The sequence below is a fragment of the Vidua chalybeata genome, chromosome 4 (genome assembly GCF_026979565.1).
Source record: "Vidua chalybeata isolate OUT-0048 chromosome 4, bVidCha1 merged haplotype, whole genome shotgun sequence".
Lineage (NCBI taxonomy): Eukaryota > Metazoa > Chordata > Aves > Passeriformes > Viduidae > Vidua > Vidua chalybeata.
In genome coordinates this window covers 54354664-54374272 of record NC_071533.1, presented here as the reverse complement: position 1 = coordinate 54374272, position 19609 = coordinate 54354664, and the positions used below count along the sequence as shown (strand labels likewise).

The window sequence follows — 19609 nt, the reverse complement described above, 5'->3', positions numbered from 1 at the left end:
TTTCTTTCTTTCTTTCTTTCTTTCTTTCTTTCTTTCTTTTCTTTCTTTCTTTCTCTTCTTTCTTTCTTTCTTTCTTTCTTTCTTTCTTTCTTTCTTCTTTCTTTCTTTCTTTCTTTCTTCTTTCTTTCTTTCTTTCTTTCTTTCTCTTTCTGTCTTTCTTTTTGTCTTTTTCTTTTCTTTCTATCTTTCTGTGCTTATATAGGAGTTCACGGCATTAAAATTCCCAGTAATTTTCTAATAAAACTTTCTGGTTGTTTGGGGACCCTCTGACTTGTGTCGTTCCTTCCGCCCAGGAGCGCCCACGGCCCTCGGGCGCTTCCTTCCCCTTCAGGGCGGGGCGGCGCCGCGGAACCTTTCAGGGCGGCGCCGCTTCCCGGCCGGACGCAGCCGCAGGCCGGCGCCGCTGCCGCCGTTGCCGGGTAACGCGGCGGTGCGGCGGCGAAGGCGGCCCGGCCGCGCAGGGGCCGCGATGCTGGACCCGGACCGCGGGCTGTCCCTCACCATCGCCAGGGTCGTGCAGCGCCTGCAGGGCTCCAGCCTCCACTCCCAGCTGGAGCGACAGGCCCGGGTGAGCCCTGACCTGCCGCTCTGCCCCCACGCACGCCTCCCGTCCGCGCTGCCCCTCCCCGGCGCTTTGTTCCCGGCCGCCCCCGGCCCCGCGGCCTCCTCGCGGGCAGGGGTCCGGCGCCCCGCGGCCGCTCCTCTTTTCCTCCTTGTCCCGCTCCTCTCCTTCCGCGGCGGGGCCGGAGAGCGGCGTGTTTGGTTTCGAGAGCCGTTGTTTATTGTGTTTCCCTTTGGGACCCATGGATTTCGCAGTCAATATGAAGACTATCCGCCTGAAATGTCACTGCTTCAAATATAGGTCCTGAAGCGAATTGCTTTTTTAATCTTTAATTTGGAGAGCTTTAAATTCCACCCACCCTCCCCCGCTCCCCTAGTGTCCCTGAGAAAATGAGGATTTGGTGAAAGGAAGTGAAAATAAATGAAAAAAAATACGCATGCAAGTAAATTTTAGTAGCTGGGATAACAGTTTTGCTTTTTTTTTTTTTTTTTTTTAATATTTAATAACTTATCTGCACTTGGAGCCAGATTTTCATATTTCAGCTGAATTTAATTCAGGATGTTTCAGATTGAAATTGCGTCAACTTCAGGATCGTAATAACCTAGTCATGGTGCTGTAACAAATATTGTGCATTACTGAAATATTTTGGATTGGATTTTATAAAATCTTGTGCTTTTGGTTTTTTTTTTTTTTTTCAAATACTGCTTAAAATTATACAGGTTGGGGGTTTTTTGGGGGTTATTTTTGGGGGTTTTTTTTGTTGGTTTTTTTGGGTTTTTTTTTTTTTTTTTGGTTTTTTTTTTTTTTTTTTTTAGGATACCATGTCCATTATTTGTCCATTAGTTTTGTTGCGTTTTTAAATGAAACATGATTTTTCTCTTTGAATGTCCCTGAAGCCTGAATGTCCCCAGTGTGACATCACTGTCGCACTGCCTGTCTTTTGTTTGTTTTGTATTTAAATGTACTGATTTGGTCTCTGAATGCTTTTATAAATGTGTGTCTGCCTCGCTTCTGTTGACAGGGCTTTCTAATTATTTGAATAAGCCAATGTACATGACTTGGAGGGAGCTGGAATTGTGAAGGAGTGTAGAGGCTGGGTTCTGCTAAATGTTGGGAAATTGAGTATCCTAAAAAACCTGACATGAAGAACGGGTGGTGAACAGGGCTCTGTTCTAACCACTCTTTACCTGTTTCTAACAATCCTGAATGCACTCCCTTCAACAGGATTCTTTTATCCCTGTCTCTGGCAGGGCCTGATTTCACAGTCACTTGCTACTTTGCATGGGTTTTTTGAGACAAGAGGAAGCTTGGTGTCCTCAGGACTTGGCTGGGTGTTTAGAAGGTGGAGGATGACTGTTTTGTGGAGCTGTTTTGTTTGGGTGGACACTGAGAACGTGAGCAGTGCCCTCCCAAGGTGGTGTTTGGAGTCTGAAAGGGCAGTGAGGTGCCTAAATCCCTGCTGGACACGAGAATCTATCTGCTATGATGACTTTGCAGAGTACTGTTTTACAGATTTCTGGGAGAAGGAAAAAAAGTGTTCGTATAGGTCATGATCATTCTAGTCATATGAAGTCCTAAGGGGAAAGAAAAAAAAAAGGGCAACAAATATTCAAGCTGATTCTTAGAGTTGTGTTTGAAGGGTTTATAATAGCAGGTTAAATCAGAGCTATAGTTTGGTGTAGTGATCTGAAAGTTTATAGATACATCAGCAATGGGATTTCTCAATCGAATGAATTATCTCTTGGAGACTGTAGTTTAAATTAGTAGGGCCAAATGTACACTGTGTTTGCCAGGAATCTGTGTGTTCTTGATAGAGGAGTTTTTTTTAATTGACCTTGCACACATTTATGTTCTTTCATGTACAGAAGACTTGTTTTGTTTATAAAGCTTGGACAGTCACGTTAGTGCTATACCGTGCAGTTGCAAGGGCCCCTCAGTCAGTGGCTGGTCTGCTGCCCATCCCTGAGCAGCTGTACAGAATTCTGAAAGTTTCTGAATTTTGCTTCACTCTGTATTAAGCTAATGCTTGATATTCCTCCCATTACGTGGGGTACTGCTGGAGTCAAATCTCCTATTTGACTGCTGCACTGTCAAATAGGAGATCTTAGCTGTGGCTGTGCATCACTTCTGAACTCCAGTTTATTGGTAGGATGTGATGGAGTTTTTTGTCTGCTGGTTAACAATGCTCAGTCTGCACAAGTTGTGATTTTTTGGGAGATGCAAACTGTATTTTGAGAAGTCTTTGGAATCACTGCATCGGAGTGAAACTTACTTTTGTTTTGGGTATTTTTACTGCAGCTATACTTCACAAGTATTCTTAATCTCTTAGTGTAGAAAATGATGTTGATATTTGTTCCTCAAAAATATTTACTGTCTCTGAAAACATTACAGTCAAAATGGATCTTAGGGTCCATTATAATAATCCCTGAAATTTCGAGAGACATGTAGTGTCACAAACAGTATTTTAGCTATTAGAAAAGCTATGTTTTGTAAATTTGTCTCTTCTTTTATTTGCTAGGAAGGATAACTCAGAATGTACAGTTTCATTGATGAGTTAATAGAATTTTGGGGAAAACACAGTATCCAGACATTATTTGTGAGCAGTGATAGAGTAGCCCTGTGGTTATGAACTGATCAAGCCAGTGCTTTACTTGGCTGTCACTGGGAGCCTGAGCTAGTGTCAAGGGCTGTGATACACAGTCCCTTTGAAATAACTTTGGCATGGGCATCAAATGATTTGCTGTCACAGCTTGACCTCTGGGGATACTAAGATAATCACATTTTTATCCCGAGGATTGAAGTAGAAGTAGTGTCATGTAAGTGATGAATGAATAAATAAATAAATGTTAGGTTGATTTTTGTAGGTTGAGTTTTGATATATTGATATATTACTGCAGTTAATAAGAGAGATTGATGTGGGTAAGAGTGTTAATGTGCCAATCACTTGCTTTGGAATTTCTTCTGAACATAGTTTGTAATGTGTTTGAATGAAAAGAGTAACAATGACAAAGAGCCAAAATATTAACTTTTCAACAGGTAGAATTGCTGCTGGCATTAGTGAGGTAGCAGAGGAGAGACCTCATTTTGTGGGCACAACTTTGCTGTACAAGTTTGTAATCAAATTTGCTTGTTTTTATCTTAATTTTTCTCTTCGCTTTTTGAATTGTAGATTTTTTAAGGTAGAGATTAGAGATCTCCAGTACAAAATGCAGTTTTTAAAAAAATTATTTTGTGAAATTTTGCTAAAATTCTGCTTTAGGGAAAATCTGTGTCAGTTAACACAGATTTTATTGTGTGAAACTGTTCAAAGACATGGAAAAAGTGCTACCTTTTTAGCACAGTTTCATTTGCAGCCAATTCAGAAACTTCATTTTTCATAATCTTTGAAGGGAGTTGAGCTTTATTAATCAGTTAAGATTAATCAATCTTAATTTTTGTCCCATGCAAACCTCTAATAGACATCAGTCTAACTCAGAGTTGCCCAGAACCTCTAGTGACCAGGGGCAAATAATAAAGTCATAAAAAAAACCAACAAAACCAACCAACGAACAAAAGCTTCAGCAGTTTATTCCTAAAGAACTTTTCTACAACAGGAGGTGACAATAAAATGAAAGGTTCTAAATGAAAGATAAAGGTTCTAAATTATGTTTTAAATGGGATAAGAAAGACTCCCAGTGCAAGGAGTTCCCCCCGGCATTGTCTGCATAAATGTTCTCAGATTTTTCTTGTAGGTATGACTGGAGTGGGACAACCTGAGGGGAACTTGTGAAAAAGCATGATAAGGGCTGTTACAGTAGGCTAAAAGGGGTAATGTAAGTGTACAAATCAAGCCTGATGCTCCATCCCACCTCACTGTAGCAATTAGGTTTGGGAGTGAGAGAACATTGGTAGAGGTGCCTGAAGGTACGAAGAAGGGTGGACAGGAGATGTCATGGTCAGAAACACTGTCCAGAGGAGGGGAGTCTGCCACCATTCTTTGAGCAGACCTGTGATAGAACCAGAAGGGTTTAAAGACAGTATTGAGGGGACTTGCTTTGGGAGTGCTAGGAGAATAGGAGCTGGAGTAGGAACCTGGCTGTGCTTCTAAAGAAAGTGTAGGTAAATAAGCTTCAAAAAATTTATGTGGAGTGAATGGTTTGCAAGATGTCTCAGCATATTATTTTCATGATATTTTTTGCCAGTTAAAAAAAAAAAAATAAATTGATACCAATCTCAACTTATATAAAAGATCAAATTAAGAAGGAGAATGTTTCTGTGCAATGTAGCATTTATTTAATAAAAATCAGCAAACAAATGTAGTCTCATGAGTCATCATGGATAATTAATGGTTCATTTTCATGCATTGTATTTGGCAAAGGATTTACTGTGCCTGCTGATAGAGCTTGTGCCTTTGTTTTAAGTGGCTCAGTGGTAATATTTGCATTACAGTGAAATCTAAATTCAGTGCAGTTGAGTGTGTATTGATCAGATGATGGAGTTCAGAAGCAATGCAAGCTTGACTGGCAGAGTAGTACTTTTTTAGAAATGTGGATTCTGGTTTTTGCCTTGTGTGTGTATTTTATTTTCAGCACTGATTTTATATTCAAAACCTAGAAAATTTATTAAACATTCAAATTACATCATTAAAATATATCCTTATATCTTGTACCACAGCATAACAGTTGAAGCTGTTTACTTCCATATGAGGCTGATTACAGCTCTCTGTATCTCCTAGGTTTTTTTTACTTGTATAAGAAAGTTCACAATACTTCTTCCCTTATTGTTGTTCATTTAGAAATGTAGAAGGGTTGGAAAATTGTCACTGTAAATCAGTGTTTCACACTTACTGAAATTTGTTTAGTTAGGCTCAGAATGATTCTTCTTTCTATTACAGAAATGTATAACCAAAACTAAAATCTCTCCCTTAAAGTTGAAGGGGTTTAAGTTTTTAGTGAGTGTTTGTGTTGAAATTGTTGTGGTTGTGCTTTAAGTGGTTTTTACCAAGTCAGCTTGGTCCTGATAAAGTCCAGTTATGGTACAATGAAGTACGTAAGGAATGGTGAATATTTATTAGCTTTCATTGAATTTACTTTTTCTAAAGATGGGATATATTTGGGGATTCTGTTTTATTGTAATTTGGGAAATAATAGCAATAAAACCAAAAAACATTGTGCACTTGTGCAAAAACATACTGAACAGTAATAAATGCTTTGAGAGGGTACATGTTTATCTACATGTTTATATAAACAAAAAAGGCTTTGAAGAGAATTTATGGCTGATAGCCTGTAAAAATATTAGGATTGTGTAAAGTTATTTGCAGAACTGTTTGCAACAGGATAAAAATATGTGTTCACCTGATGCGATTCCACATTTCAGTATAGTTGGATCACTTCTCTGCAGTGTTTATTCTTGTTGAGAAAAGAAATAGTTTAACACAGGAGTTACGCTGGAACACTTTGTTCTGTCAAGCCTCCTCTTAGTAGTATGTTGCTGGTCCTCTAGTTATTTTCCTTTACTTCTTTGAGTGCTGTGATTAGTGGATCATCTCTTGCATGATCAATGCTGTTCCAGTCATGATCACTGAATGCCACTTTCATATTTAGATGTTAGTTTGCAAATAGGTTGAGCTCTGTGGTCAGTTCCTCTATGAATCACTTTCCTATTTCCACCAATTTTATTATTTTACTGTTGTGCTATCCTTTTGCTTCTTTTCAGTCACATCAGTGTTGAGTGTCTGAATTTTCTTCCATCTTGGCATCCAGGTACAGAGAGAGTACATTTAGAGTATCACTTCTGATGGTGACTTGCCCAGATCTCAGCAGGATACCTTGCCAAAATCAAAGATTTGCACGCAAGATTGTTAGTGGCACCTTAGGCACCGGCAAATTTGGCAAAATTTTAAAGGTCCCCAAACTACCCTACTGTTCTGTACAGCTGAAGAATGGGGGGTGTCAAGAAATGCTGTAATGATAGCTTGTTTTATGAAGGAGTGTGGAAGGGACAGATGTGTCTTAATTCACAGGAAGCTGACCAAAACTGTAGAGGAACACACATATCCCACACCTGGACCTCGGTGCCCTATCCATAAGATCATGCACAATGCAAGTTTTACAGGGAAAAGCTGTTAGGCATTAACATTTATTAAAGATGATTTGTTATTTCTTGCTGAAAGGTTTGAATTTCATCCCTATTTCCTTTCAGGGCTCTATATTGCCCTGACTCAGCCTCTGAATATTTTTCCCTGTTCTAGCTGTCACCCTTTGCTTTCATGGATTGTTCTCCTATATTGCTCACTCTCTATTACCCTGCATGTTATAGTCTCCTTATAGTAACAGATAGTATTTTTCTTATAGCAGTAAGATACCCTTTCATCAAGATGTGTGTGTTGAAATTGGTAGTTCTACCTGGGTGTTTGCTGTTTTTTGATCATGCACGGAATTAATTCAGTTCATGAGTACAAATCTCATCAATGTGGGGTTTTCTCCCAATAAATCTTAGGCTGGCATTTTTATCTATGTAAAGTTGTAGTAATGCTTTTTTTATATAAATAAAATTTTGTCAACATATTTTTTATTCTACCAAAAAATCACAGGGAATGAAAATGCAAATGATACTTAGTCAATATGTTGTTCCAAGAAGTTTAAAACAAACCAACCCTACCTAAAATACAAATACCTAAATGTGTTTTCCAACGTGATACAACACAGAAATAAGTTAGATCAGTTAATCCATAGGAAAAACAAGATTATGTGGGAGACCTGGACTAGTAATTTTGGAACATCAGCTCTGCTAAGTCCCCTTGATTCCTCAATTTAGTTCCCATAAACACCCATATGAATTCTAAAGAGGTACCATACTGTTAAGTTACAGCAAAACAGTTCTGAAGAGAGTTCCTTTCACTTACCAAAATGAGTATTTTCCCTTTTTGTGTTATATGGAGATACAATGTGGTCTGTGTTAGAGGTTGCTGCAGCTGCCAGCTGAACTGTTTGCCACATTCTCAAGTATCTAATTTCTGATTTGAAAACTGATCAGCAATCCAGCAGGCAGTGAGTCCCTAACAGTTTCTGTGGCTCTCTTGTTCTGCTTAGCACTTAGGAATGTGTTGATTGTAGTACACAAGTAAACAAAAGGGAGCGTGTAAGTGGGAGGAGGCTTTTGCAACTGAACTCTGAATTGGTAAAAGTGGAGACAAAAGTGCCCCCATAATTTGGGGGGGGGTGTGTGGGAATTTTCACATTTCTTATGTGAAAATGTGTCTCAGTAGAGCTTTTTTCAGTAAAGAGAAGAAAAAGGACACAAGAAAAGTGCTAAAGATGTTTTGATAAGTCAAAGACTAGCCTAAGAACACTGGCTACAGCAGGGCTAGGAATAATTAATAAGACTTGACTGAATACATGGGCATGAAGAGGTGAAGGTAACCCGTGCAGGTTGGTGCACTAATGTAAACCTTGGAGAAAATTTTCCCCAATGTGCTGTCCTATTTCCTTTCTGCTGCATACAGGAGAGTCACTGGATTTTATATTCTGCAGGTAGGGAACAGGCTCTGTTAGGAACAGCAGTTTAAAAGAAAGACCTCTGTTGTTCTTTTGGCCTGACAGGGAAAATGGTAAGTAGTCTGTGGACTACTTAATGCCTTCTAATGCGATATGCTGTATCAATTTCCAGAATTTCCAGGAATCTCCAAAAAAACTCCTGCTGTTGTCAATAGGAGTGTCAAATATTCCTTAATAAGCCAAGAGCTCACAGGTGTGTGAACAGAGAATTAAAATACTGTTCTGATTGCACCTCCATCATTTCTTGTACTGTTTTCAGTGTCAAGATAATTAACCCATTTTATAGCAGATTGTACAGGAGCTTTCTTTTTTTTGTGTGTGTGTGTGATTTATCATCTGTCAATGAGTTGTATTTGTGAGGGGATTTTTTTGCATATCTAAAAAGCATACCAGACGTATTTAACTCAAAGACAAAGCTGAACATTTACAAAATAGGTGCACAAAAACTTCTGAGGAGCAGAATGGCAAAACCTGCCCTGTTGATGTGTGTTACTTTATTTAAAATTTCTACTGGAAACACACAAAAACACTGCCTTGCAGCAGAGAAAACCCTCAGCCTGACAAATGTCCAAAAAGGACATAGGACTTTTCATCACAGTAGCTTCAGAAGGAATTCTTCATAAAATACTCCTTGAGGTTTTTCCTTAAAAGGGTATTTTGTGAGCTGCCCAAGAACTCACATAAAAATCTTTGTTTCCCAGACATTAGTAACCATCCTTTGCCAGCTTTTACCATTGTGCTGGATGGAATACGTGTTTGTCATTTGGCATGAGAGTTATGCAACTCACCACACCTTCTGGTCTGTGCTTATGATGACCTTTCTTTCTTAGAAGCATGCTGAGAAATATTCTCTTTGCTATTGCAGTCAGTAAACCAAATATAAATGCCTTCCTTACCTGTAATGGCAAGGGGACATGAAGTAAGAACAGAAATGCTGATGGTGTCATTCTCTCCATTCTTGTCCATTGCTCTTTTCATGTGAGGAAAATGGAAAGGTTTTCTTAAAATTCTGCATTATGAATTCACCTAGACCAACTTTTCCAGTGCAGAAGCACCCTTTTCTATGTATAAATTGTAAGGCAAAGTATAGGATTTTGGAGTTTTAGTTGTGTGCCATGGACTTAAAGCATGCTGTGCTGTCAGCGGTGCTGTTATGGCTGGAAAACTACGTAAGTTGGTGAAAGATTATTTTTAATTAACTAATAATTAAAACTCTTGCAGCAGGAAAGTTTGCTGCAATAGAATCAGTAGCTGATATGCCTACAGCATATTGTTGAGTAGCTTTTGGTAAGAGATATCTCACATTTCTATGTAGATGATATGGCCATATGCTTCTAACATATGCCTGGAGCTGTCATGGCTGTGGACACACAGATCTTCTGGTGTTATTTTCAAGTTAGCATGCAGCATTGCTTTTTTTTTTTTTTTTTTCTAAACCTTTAGCTTTATTATCTGATGTCAATCAGCTATTGCCATGTACCATGCTTAGGAAAATATTTCTTAGAAGGCACTTCACAGAAACTTCTGAGTTTCGGCTTGTTGTCCTTTTGGACCTTTGAGATTTATTCATTTTCTCCTCTTGGTCCAGCTGTAGAAGAAGGAGATGCTGTAGCTGTTGCTAAAAGATGTGCAGCACCATCTGTATGGTTGTGTCATGGTTTGTTGTAAAGCGGGTTAGTGCTGGTTAGTGTGTTGAGCGCATTTCATTGTAAGAGGTCATATATACCCACTAGTTACAGCTGCAGTGGAGAATGTTTGATGCAGTCAGTTTTTTTTTTTTTTGGTTTGAAGATGGTATTTCTTACCTGAAAGAGGTGAACTGTGAGAGGTTAAGTGAAAAATTATGGAATATTTCCAGTTTTAATTTTTTCAGCTGAAATACAGGGATTAGCTTCTAGTTTTTTCCATGTGTACCTTATGACCAATTCCGTAATGTGTATAGTCTAGCATTTGGGCTAAGTATGGGGGTTCTTTGCTCAGATTATTAAACATGTATGTTTATATGCATTCATTGCATATTCTACTCCTTTTTTCTCTCTTCTTCCCCACACCTTTTAGCATTGATGAAAAAGGCAAAGACACTGAGTGAGAAAAAAGTTAACTGATGTTTTTGACTGCTATAGCCATTGCTCGAGGAAGGACTTTGCTCCGGATGTAACCTTAAGCATGTTCATTACTTACTTCATAACTTGAATAATGTAATTTCACTTTAGTTCTTGATGCTTAATTATTTATTTTTTATATTAGGTTAGCCTACACAAACCAGAAATTAAGCTGGAATCTCTGAAAGAGGATATTAAGGATTTTCTGAAGACATCAGGTTTGTAATACTTCACTGATATATACATCTACCACTGAGGAGGTAGATGTATGTAAGAACATATGTGATATAAGTGATGAAAACAGTAGTTTGTGGAGCTTAGTGTCTTGTCACTGACAGTAGCCAGAAGCAGACATTCAGTGATTCCAGATTATTAAATCAGATAAAGAAAATTGAAAAGGGAAAGTGTTGTTGGATTCCATTTGCATTTTGAAAAATAAACCATGCAAACTGCTTTTATAATTTTATAAGATACTAGTGATTTTTTGAAAGTTCTGAGTGAAACGAGAGTTCAGTCACTTCTGAAAATGGAAATTAACTTCCATGGAGATACTCTTGAAAATTTTACCTTTAGTTAAATTCCCAATTTGCACTGAGAGTTGTAGGCTATGTTACCACAATGTGAGGATTTTATGATAAATGATCTTAGATTTATGATCATCAGGAACACTGCTTCTGTTAACATTAATTGTTGGTTTAATAAAATGATGGATTTAAGAAATAGAATGTAAATTTTTTAACCAAAACTATATTGTAATTATTTGAACAGCAGATGGAAATAAAGGATATTCGGTCTCTATAGAGGTTTCAACTTGCACTTTTCCTATCTGAATTAGATTAAGGTTTCTTTGTCTCCTCTTGTCTCTCTGGTGGGTAGACATGAACTGAGACCAGACATAAAACTCCAGTGACTGCAAAGCAACCTCTGATTGATGTTCCATTAGTATTAATTCCTAAAGTTGTCCTCTGGTTGTTTTTTTTTTTATTTTAACAGGTTGGGAAAAGAAGCTTCAGAATGCTGTGTATAGTGAACTTAATGTGTGAGTTTATTTAGTATTTTCACTTAATGAGTTCTACTCACATGATTTACTTTTGATCCATTTGTTTATAGAGGTGTATGGTGTGTTACTATAATCTGCAATATCTGTCTTAGCAAGGGTACCTGGTTAGTTTCTGTTTTTAACGTGCCATTATTTATTTTTCATCCTAGTGAAAATACTGGATTCAAGTGCATTTTAAAGAATAAATGAAATAAGTATCACCACATTTTGTAGTTACTTTAGTATTTTCCTTTTGGCTTTACTCCTGAATGTATCAAGGGTCATAATATAATTCTTATGTAAATGAGGTAGTTGCTGCAAATGAGTTTTAATTGAGGTATTTATCACAACATTGCACATATTTTTTGTATTAATTATTTTAAAAAAATCTTTAAGATTTGGATCTCTAGGTTTCTCAGGTCAGTGTTCATCATGCTTGGGATATGGTTATAAACAGTCAAATCAGTCAAGCTTCCTTTTTACTATTGTTCAGCAAATTTCAGATTGGACTTCTGGGAAGCATAATTTTTCTTTGCATTCTGGCACAGTGGAAAGATAAATTTCATAACAGATATAGCAATAAATGCAACTATAAAATAAGAAATGGATATGCAAATCTATTTGTGCTAATTTAAATAAGCTTGTTAGAGTTACCAGTTTAGCAGAATGTATATTAATATTATGAGGGACTTAATTCAGCAAAATGCTTCTGTCTGTTAGTGAGGATTCATCTTCATTATATCTGTTCAGGGAAAAATATTTACCTGTCTCTAGGGCTAATGCATGGAAATAAGAAGCAAAATAACAAAATTTGCCCTTGAAAAGTGAAATTAACTATGAACACCATGATTTCATGAGCATTGTGGAAAAGGCAAGAAACAGCATTTCTGAAATCTGTTGATATTGATTCTGTTTTACACATTGGGACAGAATACTCCATAACAAATTTGCCGCAAGTACAGGAATGATCTTATCTGTTAAAAATGGGAAGAAATTTGGGGAGGGTTTCCCAAAAACATATGATAGGAACTGATTGAATGCATTCAAACAAATGAAAATTCGGGCTAACTATTGGAGAAGCTATGCATAAATTTTAGTTTCCTGAAAGACATTTGAGACACTTAAAATTAAGCTGGATGTAATGTTTGGCAAAAACTCATTGGAAATAACCTACAATACTGAAAGATAAATTAGTGTTTTGGTTTAGTTTTTAATTTTTGTTCCAGCTTTTATATTTTGTCTTAATGCAATTTATGAGTGGATATTCAACTTTGCTTAAGTCAATACCTCACTTAAACTTCTAATTACTTTGGATATGTACATGTTCACTACTGATTTTTAAAAGGAGACCCTCAAAAAAAATATAATGTCCCTTGAAAAAATGTGATGACTTGGAGAGGGAAAGTTCCAGGGAATCATAAAGATTACATGATGTGAAGAGAATACACTTTTAAAATACCTGATTTGTTAATATAATTATTTTATAACTATGTGAAATTATAAGTGAGCATTATTTTTAATACAAGAAGAACTCATGTTGGAATGTTACTAATTCTTGCATATTGTTATCTTATTTATATCCATAGAATGGATGAGGAAAAAATGCTTCTGAAAATAATACTCAGTTTTTTTCAACATGCAGTTGTGGTTTTGCTAGAACTCTCATAAAAGTAGTTATATTTAGGTTTACAAATACGGGATTAATTAAGCAAAATAAAACATCAGAATATTTAAAGTTTACCATATTTTCTTCTTAAGGTTTCCTTCGCCCTGTCATCCTGCAGCACCGCCTGAACATATTAAAGAACCTTTAGCCTATATGAGGAAAGCACAGGTTGGTGGTTATCGATTTTACCGTTCATATCTGAGCTTTAATTAGACTATTTTGAGATTTACTCTGTAGAATGTTACTGTGTTTCTAGGTTTTATACCTTAGGAAAAGCACAGATTTGTAATTGCATCAAAGTTAATAGTAATATTGTATATGTGACATTTTACATAAATACAGAAAATGCTCAAGTAATTCTCCAGCCACGAAGGAAGCAGGATATAGTGGCAGGTAGGTGCAAAATATAGAATAGAAATGATGTGACTATGTCAAAGAAGAGAATTTGGTTTCATTGAGAAGAAAAAAAGGGTAGCTATAGGTCATTTCCTTAGGGTTACAAAACCATTTTTTTGAAAGGGCACAGGCAGTTTCATGATGAAAGATAACAGGCTGCAGAGATAGTGAGATCTTCAGAAAGAAGACATGTATTTAGTATTTAAAAATGTGAAAGGAAGATGAAAAATATAGAGCTAAGGACCTTAAGGCATATTGAAGGAGAATAAGAGAAACTGGACTGTAAAGATTAGATGAGGATTTTTGGTGTTAGGAAAAAATACTTTTGCTTGTTTGTTTAATTTTTTTGCCAATATATGCCACTGAAATAAAAAAAATCCACATAAAAATTTAAGAAAAAAAAAAAAAACAAGCTTCAAGAATATAATCTAACAAAAATCTCTGAGATAGGGATAGAGGTGTATTTAACTCCGCTGTGCCTAGAAATACATTGCAGTATTCTTTTACAAAATACTCAACAAATTGTGTTACCTTTACAATCATACTGTTGTTTATTCCCCTAAGTCTTATCTCTCTGTCCTGGCTTTCAGTCTTTAGAATCTGGGGCTAAAGATTGCTTTAATCAATTTTTCTTGTGTGGTGTGAAGTGTAATGCCACAATTTGCTGCCTGAAAAGAACCACTCTTACTAGCTTATTAATGCAAAAACCACAGACATATATCCATATGCATGTTTGTCTGAACCAGTTTCATGGGTTATTATTTTACAGAAGTGTATGTAATACTTGCAGTGTTTTTAGCTGTATGTAGAAAGGCCTTTCATTCCAGTAGTTTAAAAATGAGCAGAAGTCCTGTCTTTGCTGGTTTCAAAATTTGATTCCCTATTTCAAAGAGTATTAGTCACCCATGTCCTCCAGCTGGGTTAATCCTGGTAGGCAGCTCAGCAACTCACTCACTTTCCCCCAGTGAAACAGGAAAGAATCAAAAGGGCAAAAGTGAGAAATTGTGTTACTAAGACAGTTTAATTGGGAAAGGAAAAGACACACATGCCAACAAAGCAAAACAGGAATTACATTAATTACTTTCCATCACTAGGCAACTTTTGTCCCAGCTTCTTTATTTGGAACGTGATGTTGTATGGTCTGGAATATCCCATTGCTCACTGGGGGTCAGTTGTCCTAGCTCTGTCTCCTCCCAATTTCTTGTGCACTCCCAGCCTCCTTGCCATTGGGGAAGCATTAGAGAAGACCTTGAAGCCATGTATGCACTTCTCAGCAACAGCTGAAACACTGGTGTTTTATCAACACCCTTTTGGTCACAAATCCAAAAGAAAGCACCTTACCAACTACTATGAAGAAAGATAACTCCATCCCAGCCAAACTAGTATGATGCTCTTTCAAACCCTTTCTTGAAATCCAGCTCTTTGATAAAGCCTTGTGAATCCTTTCCATAGAGAAATACTGGTAAATTATGGTAGTTGTGAAACAGTAATAAATGCACAGTTAGAGAACTAACTTTCTAAACATCTTTTCTAAAACTGCTGAGATACATGCAAATGTTTGATTTTCAAGATTACACACATCACTCTAGATAATGGGCCTGTAAGAAAACAAGCATCATCAGAGCAATTGGATCACAACTAGTTTTTGTTTTGTTATTCTTTTTGATTAAAGATGAATAAACAGTGTAAAAAGCTTACAAAGTCAGTTTCAATGATTTTGTTTGTTTAAAATAATTGGAAATAGCTAAAATACAAGTGTACAGGTTGCTAATACCTTTTGGGAGAGAGATAAAAGTGAAAACATAACGATTTACTTCCACAGGTATTGAAAATCTAATGTTTTGACAGTAAAGACTGGGTTTTTTTATTTGTAGGTAGATTTTTTTTTACTTTATTTTCATTTAGCATCACAGCAGTTAAAAAAATACTTTGGTGCTATCATCAAAATATGTCCCCATATAAAAATGTTCTGCATGTAAGTCATATTTGTCATATTCTATTTTTGTTAGATACAGTCACCATTTAAGATGCTGTTTCCATTGTTTTAAGTCTGTTGACAATTTCTTTATCCTTTTCCATCTTAATTAATTTTGTTCTACTTCAAAATTCTGGAAATAAGGGTACTACTCCCAGAAAACCATCTCTGATAGTTACTGGAATGACTTTGAATCAGTGATTAAAGAGATATTAGTATTTTTTTCTAGAGTAGGTATTAAAATGTTCATAATTAACCCTTTTTTTCTTCACATTAGTTCTGTTTTCTCATAAATGGCAGACTGAAGTTTTTATATTGCTTTCTTTTCCTACCTCAAAAAACCCCAGGTTTCTAGAGAAGGATAGAGCATTAATGCAATGAGTGTAATGCTTTATGTCATAGGATGATAGAATGGTTGGGGTTGGAAGGGACCTTAAAGATCTGGTTTCTGCCTTCCCTTGCAAGGATACCTCCCACTGGATCAGGTTGCTCAGAGCCCCACCCAGCCTGTCCTTGAACACTTTCAGGCATGGGGCATCCACAACATCTCTGGGTAACCTGTTCAATGTCTCACCACCCTCACAATAAAGAATTTCTTCCCCATATCTCATGTAAATGTATCATTTCAGTTTAAATCCATTCCCCCTTGTCCTATTACTACATGCCCTTGTTAATAATCCTTCTCCCTCCCTTCAGGTGGGTTCTTTAGTCTTGGAAACCATTCTGTGATGTTATGAAATTGTTTCCAAATTGCACTACTACCTTCCTCAGTTTCAGCTATTCTACTGAATAATTGTAACCATAGCAATACTAATAGTGTATTTTCTTAGTGTTGAATTTCTTCCTAAGACTAGAGGAATCATCTTGTTAAATGTATTGTTCCCATTGATAAAATGAGTTTATGAGCTCTCCCTCTGCCTTTTATTTCAGTCAAGAACAGTGCATTCTGTTTCTGCTCACTTCAGGTACCTGCTGTCCTGGAGAGAGGGCACGGTATCTTGCTTGGAAAGGCTGTATAACCCTCACTTTGCTTTTGTATTTTTTGCATTTATTTGAATATCTTTTACTGGGTCTTGAAAGATGAATTATGTCACAGTTTATGACTGTGTATAAGTGGTTCATTACCAACATGTTGCTTCCCCCATGTAGTAAGTGGATTGATGTCCGGTGTGGCAATTGTAAGTCACACCAAGTGTGTTGACCTCCATTGCTCTTTGGAATTAGATGGTTCTTGGTCTTGCAAAGCTGCAATCTGTCTCTTCTTCTTTTGTAGCTTTCATATCTTTACACATATCTTTGCTTTTCCCCTCCCTATGCCCCCTCCACCTGTCCTCCCTTTGATGGTATCATGAAGTGATGGTGCCAATGGTACCAAACCAAGTGGAGAGGTGGATGCATCAGAAGGGAGAGTCACTGTGCAGAAAAACTTGCATGTGCTGGAAGAGTGGGCTAATAAGAGACCTAAGATGTAAAAGCACAATTGTAAGGTCTGGCACGTGGGAAAACATAATCCAGAGTGCAGCACAGCCTTGGATCTACGTGGCTGGGAAGCAGCCTGAAGGAAATGAACCTGAAGGACCTGGTGAACAGCAAGCTCCATATAACTGGACAGTGTGCTGCTGAATCAAAGAAAGGCAACAGGATGCTGGGTTGCATCAATGTGGGCATCATCAGCAGAGATAAAATAACACTTGTCAGGTCACATCTGGAGTACTGTGTTCAGTTGTGGTCCCCACTGTACAGTAAAGGATGTGGACAGACTGGAGAGGGTCTACAAGGAGAAGGGGACACAGAGGTGTTCAAAGAACTGGGAAGCCTGACATGTGAGGAAAGGCTGAGAGAGCTAGGTTTGTTCAGCCTTGAGAACTGGAGGCTTAGGGGAGATCTTGTTCTAGTATTTAAAGGGTGGCTACAGAGAAAATGGAGACTCCTTTTTACAAAGAGTCACATGGAAAAGATTAGAAGTAAAGAGTACAAGTTACTCCTGGGGAGATTCTGATTGGACAGAAGAGGAAAATTTTTCACATAGGGAACAATTGGCCATTGGAATAATCTCCTCAGGGAGACAACAGTGGACACTTAGGGTTTGGCTGGACAGGAGGCCAGGCCATCTGATCATCTAATCTCGCTTTTGCAAAAAAATACTTTAACTTTGTTTTTTGCCGCTACTACCTGTGTATTCTCCATTTTCACTTCCTTATCCTGTATGGTCCAGTAATCTTCATGCTCTCTCACTTATTATTTCTGTAGCAACGAAACTTCACTTCTTAGCAAAATAGTAAATAGTTGATACTACCACTTTGTGAGAGATGAACTAGTTTGTGGCATGGTGTTGTGTAGCATTTGAAAGGAATTTAAATATGATAATACAGTTAAAGAAAAATATTTTACAGACTATGATAAAAACTATGCAATTTGGAAAACATTCCTTAGATTCAAAACTCAGACTGGTTTTGTTTAGGCAAAAGAAAGTGAAGGGATGACTTAATTGTGAGAAAAAAAATCTGATGAAAGATAGCAATTTTTTTGATGGAAAAAGTTATGAGAGGATCTTGTAAATGAGCTTGTAAATGAAAGCTAAAATGAAACAATTATAGACAAGATTTTAATTTTCTTTTTTTAACTGGCCTTCCCTTCACATGCTTCCTGTCTAATAAACTGCAGTCTCTTCTGGACAGATCTTTGAGGAGCATGGTTAAACAGTAACTAACTGTTGTAAAATTTGCGTCTAGAGCAAATTACAAGCAATAAATAGAACTAAATGAAATTAAGAGGAGTCTCTGCATTCATGTGATCGAGGTCTGGCTTGTCATCCACAGAAAACTAAATATAAAACCCACCAGTGGTGCTGTAATCATGGAAGCAAAATACGAAGTCCATTGACAAGGAAGGCATTACTAATTGGCATTCACATCAGAGGAGTTAGCCATGGAGTCGGCACTATTGAAGGCTAATGCAGTTGTCAGAAGAATCTGGTTGCTTTTTAAGCTGGCCACTGAGCTATTGTCTACTTTTGGTTTTCTCTGATTGGACAACTATTTCCTGAGCATTGTGTTAGAAGAACTATTTTTTAAAGCATTACAGAATACCAGATTTCTAACTTTCCTTAATTTCTGACAACATCTAAGATACTCTTTGTGGAGAAAGACTACCAGTCTCTTCAGGCCCCAAAGTGGAGAAGGTATTTGCTGTGCACAGTTGATTGACCTCTTATAATTGTTTGAAAAAATTGTTAAATGTTGATCTATAAAGAAGCTTGATCATTAATCATAAATTAAAAAAATCAGTAATTATGAAATACATGTTTTTTTAAAGATATGAAATATGAACAACTAAATTTTCTGGTTCTTTTTTGTGTTGTAAAGAATGAGACCTGTTTGATCTTTGTTTCCATGCAAAGAAGCATGTAAATATTCCCTTCATAGGTTTGCAGATGTCAGTCAGTGACTCTTGCTATACTTTTATATATATCTGACTTCAAAAAGCTGCTTGTTGTTGCATGGTAAATTCAATTTTCAGGAAAAAGAATTTCCTTATAATTTATCTTTTGTGTGTATTTTAGGGAAGCTGGGAGAAGCGAATTCTGAAAAGTCTGAACAGCATGTGCACAGAACTCAATATTCCACTAGCACAGAAGGTAATGTATTGTTAATTTTCTGTTTTCAAACTGACATTTTCTCTGAAATTAAGCCTTGTCTTGCACACTTGTAATGTAATTTTCATTTTAGACATGGTTATCAAGAGCTGCATGTTCAGTATCTAAGTATTTTCTAACGCAGAATAATTTTCAGAGATGGTGGCAATGAATGTGTCAGCTCAGCTTGGGAGAAGATGAAGGCTCTAGGTAGATTTTCCTCTTTGCTGTTGCAGTAATTATCCTCTTGAGGGAGCAGCATGTTGGAAAGCTAATTACTATGTTCATTGCTCTTAACAGAGTATTTTATGTGCAGACTCAACTGTATAACTTGTGCAGCCTGTGTGTGATACAGATGTGCTTTGTGTGCACAGAAGGCTGTAGTTGAACTGGTACATGATGAGAGAGAGATACTGCTACATTGCTGATTTTGTTTGTCATTCTGGTCTGTTTTTTTTTTTTTTTTTTTTTTTTTTTTTTTTTTTTTTTTTTTTGTTTGTTTTGTTTTGGTTTTGTTTTTTTGTGTGTGTGTTTTGTTTGTTTGTTTGTTTGTTTTTTGGGGTTTTAAAGATCATGGAATTAGGGAGTAATGTTAGAATGTTTTGTTCATTCCCCTGTTTTACCTCTGTGATAGGTGGCAGAACCTCTATGGTTCATTATGACCTAAAGGATGCTGCTGTATTTGGATTTCATGACTGTC

General features: G+C 36.9%; 1 protein-coding gene across 2 annotated transcripts in view; it reads left to right on the top strand.

Annotated features, from left to right (window-relative positions):
• Positions 1-376: 376 nt before the first annotated feature.
• TBC1D19 (TBC1 domain family member 19) overlaps positions 377-19609 on the top strand; it is a 50941-nt gene continuing 31708 nt past the window's right edge. The window contains exons 1-5 of one of the 2 annotated variants that reach the window (XM_053941415.1): positions 377-568; positions 10345-10417; positions 11193-11238; positions 12997-13072; positions 18838-18912. In XM_053941415.1, the coding sequence (XP_053797390.1) occupies positions 470-568; positions 10345-10417; positions 11193-11238; positions 12997-13072; positions 18838-18912 (369 nt within the window). In that variant the 5' untranslated portion in view covers positions 377-469. The remainder of the gene's footprint in view (positions 569-10344; positions 10418-11192; positions 11239-12996; positions 13073-18837; positions 18913-19609) is intronic. The other variant, XM_053941414.1, reaches the window with a different exon arrangement.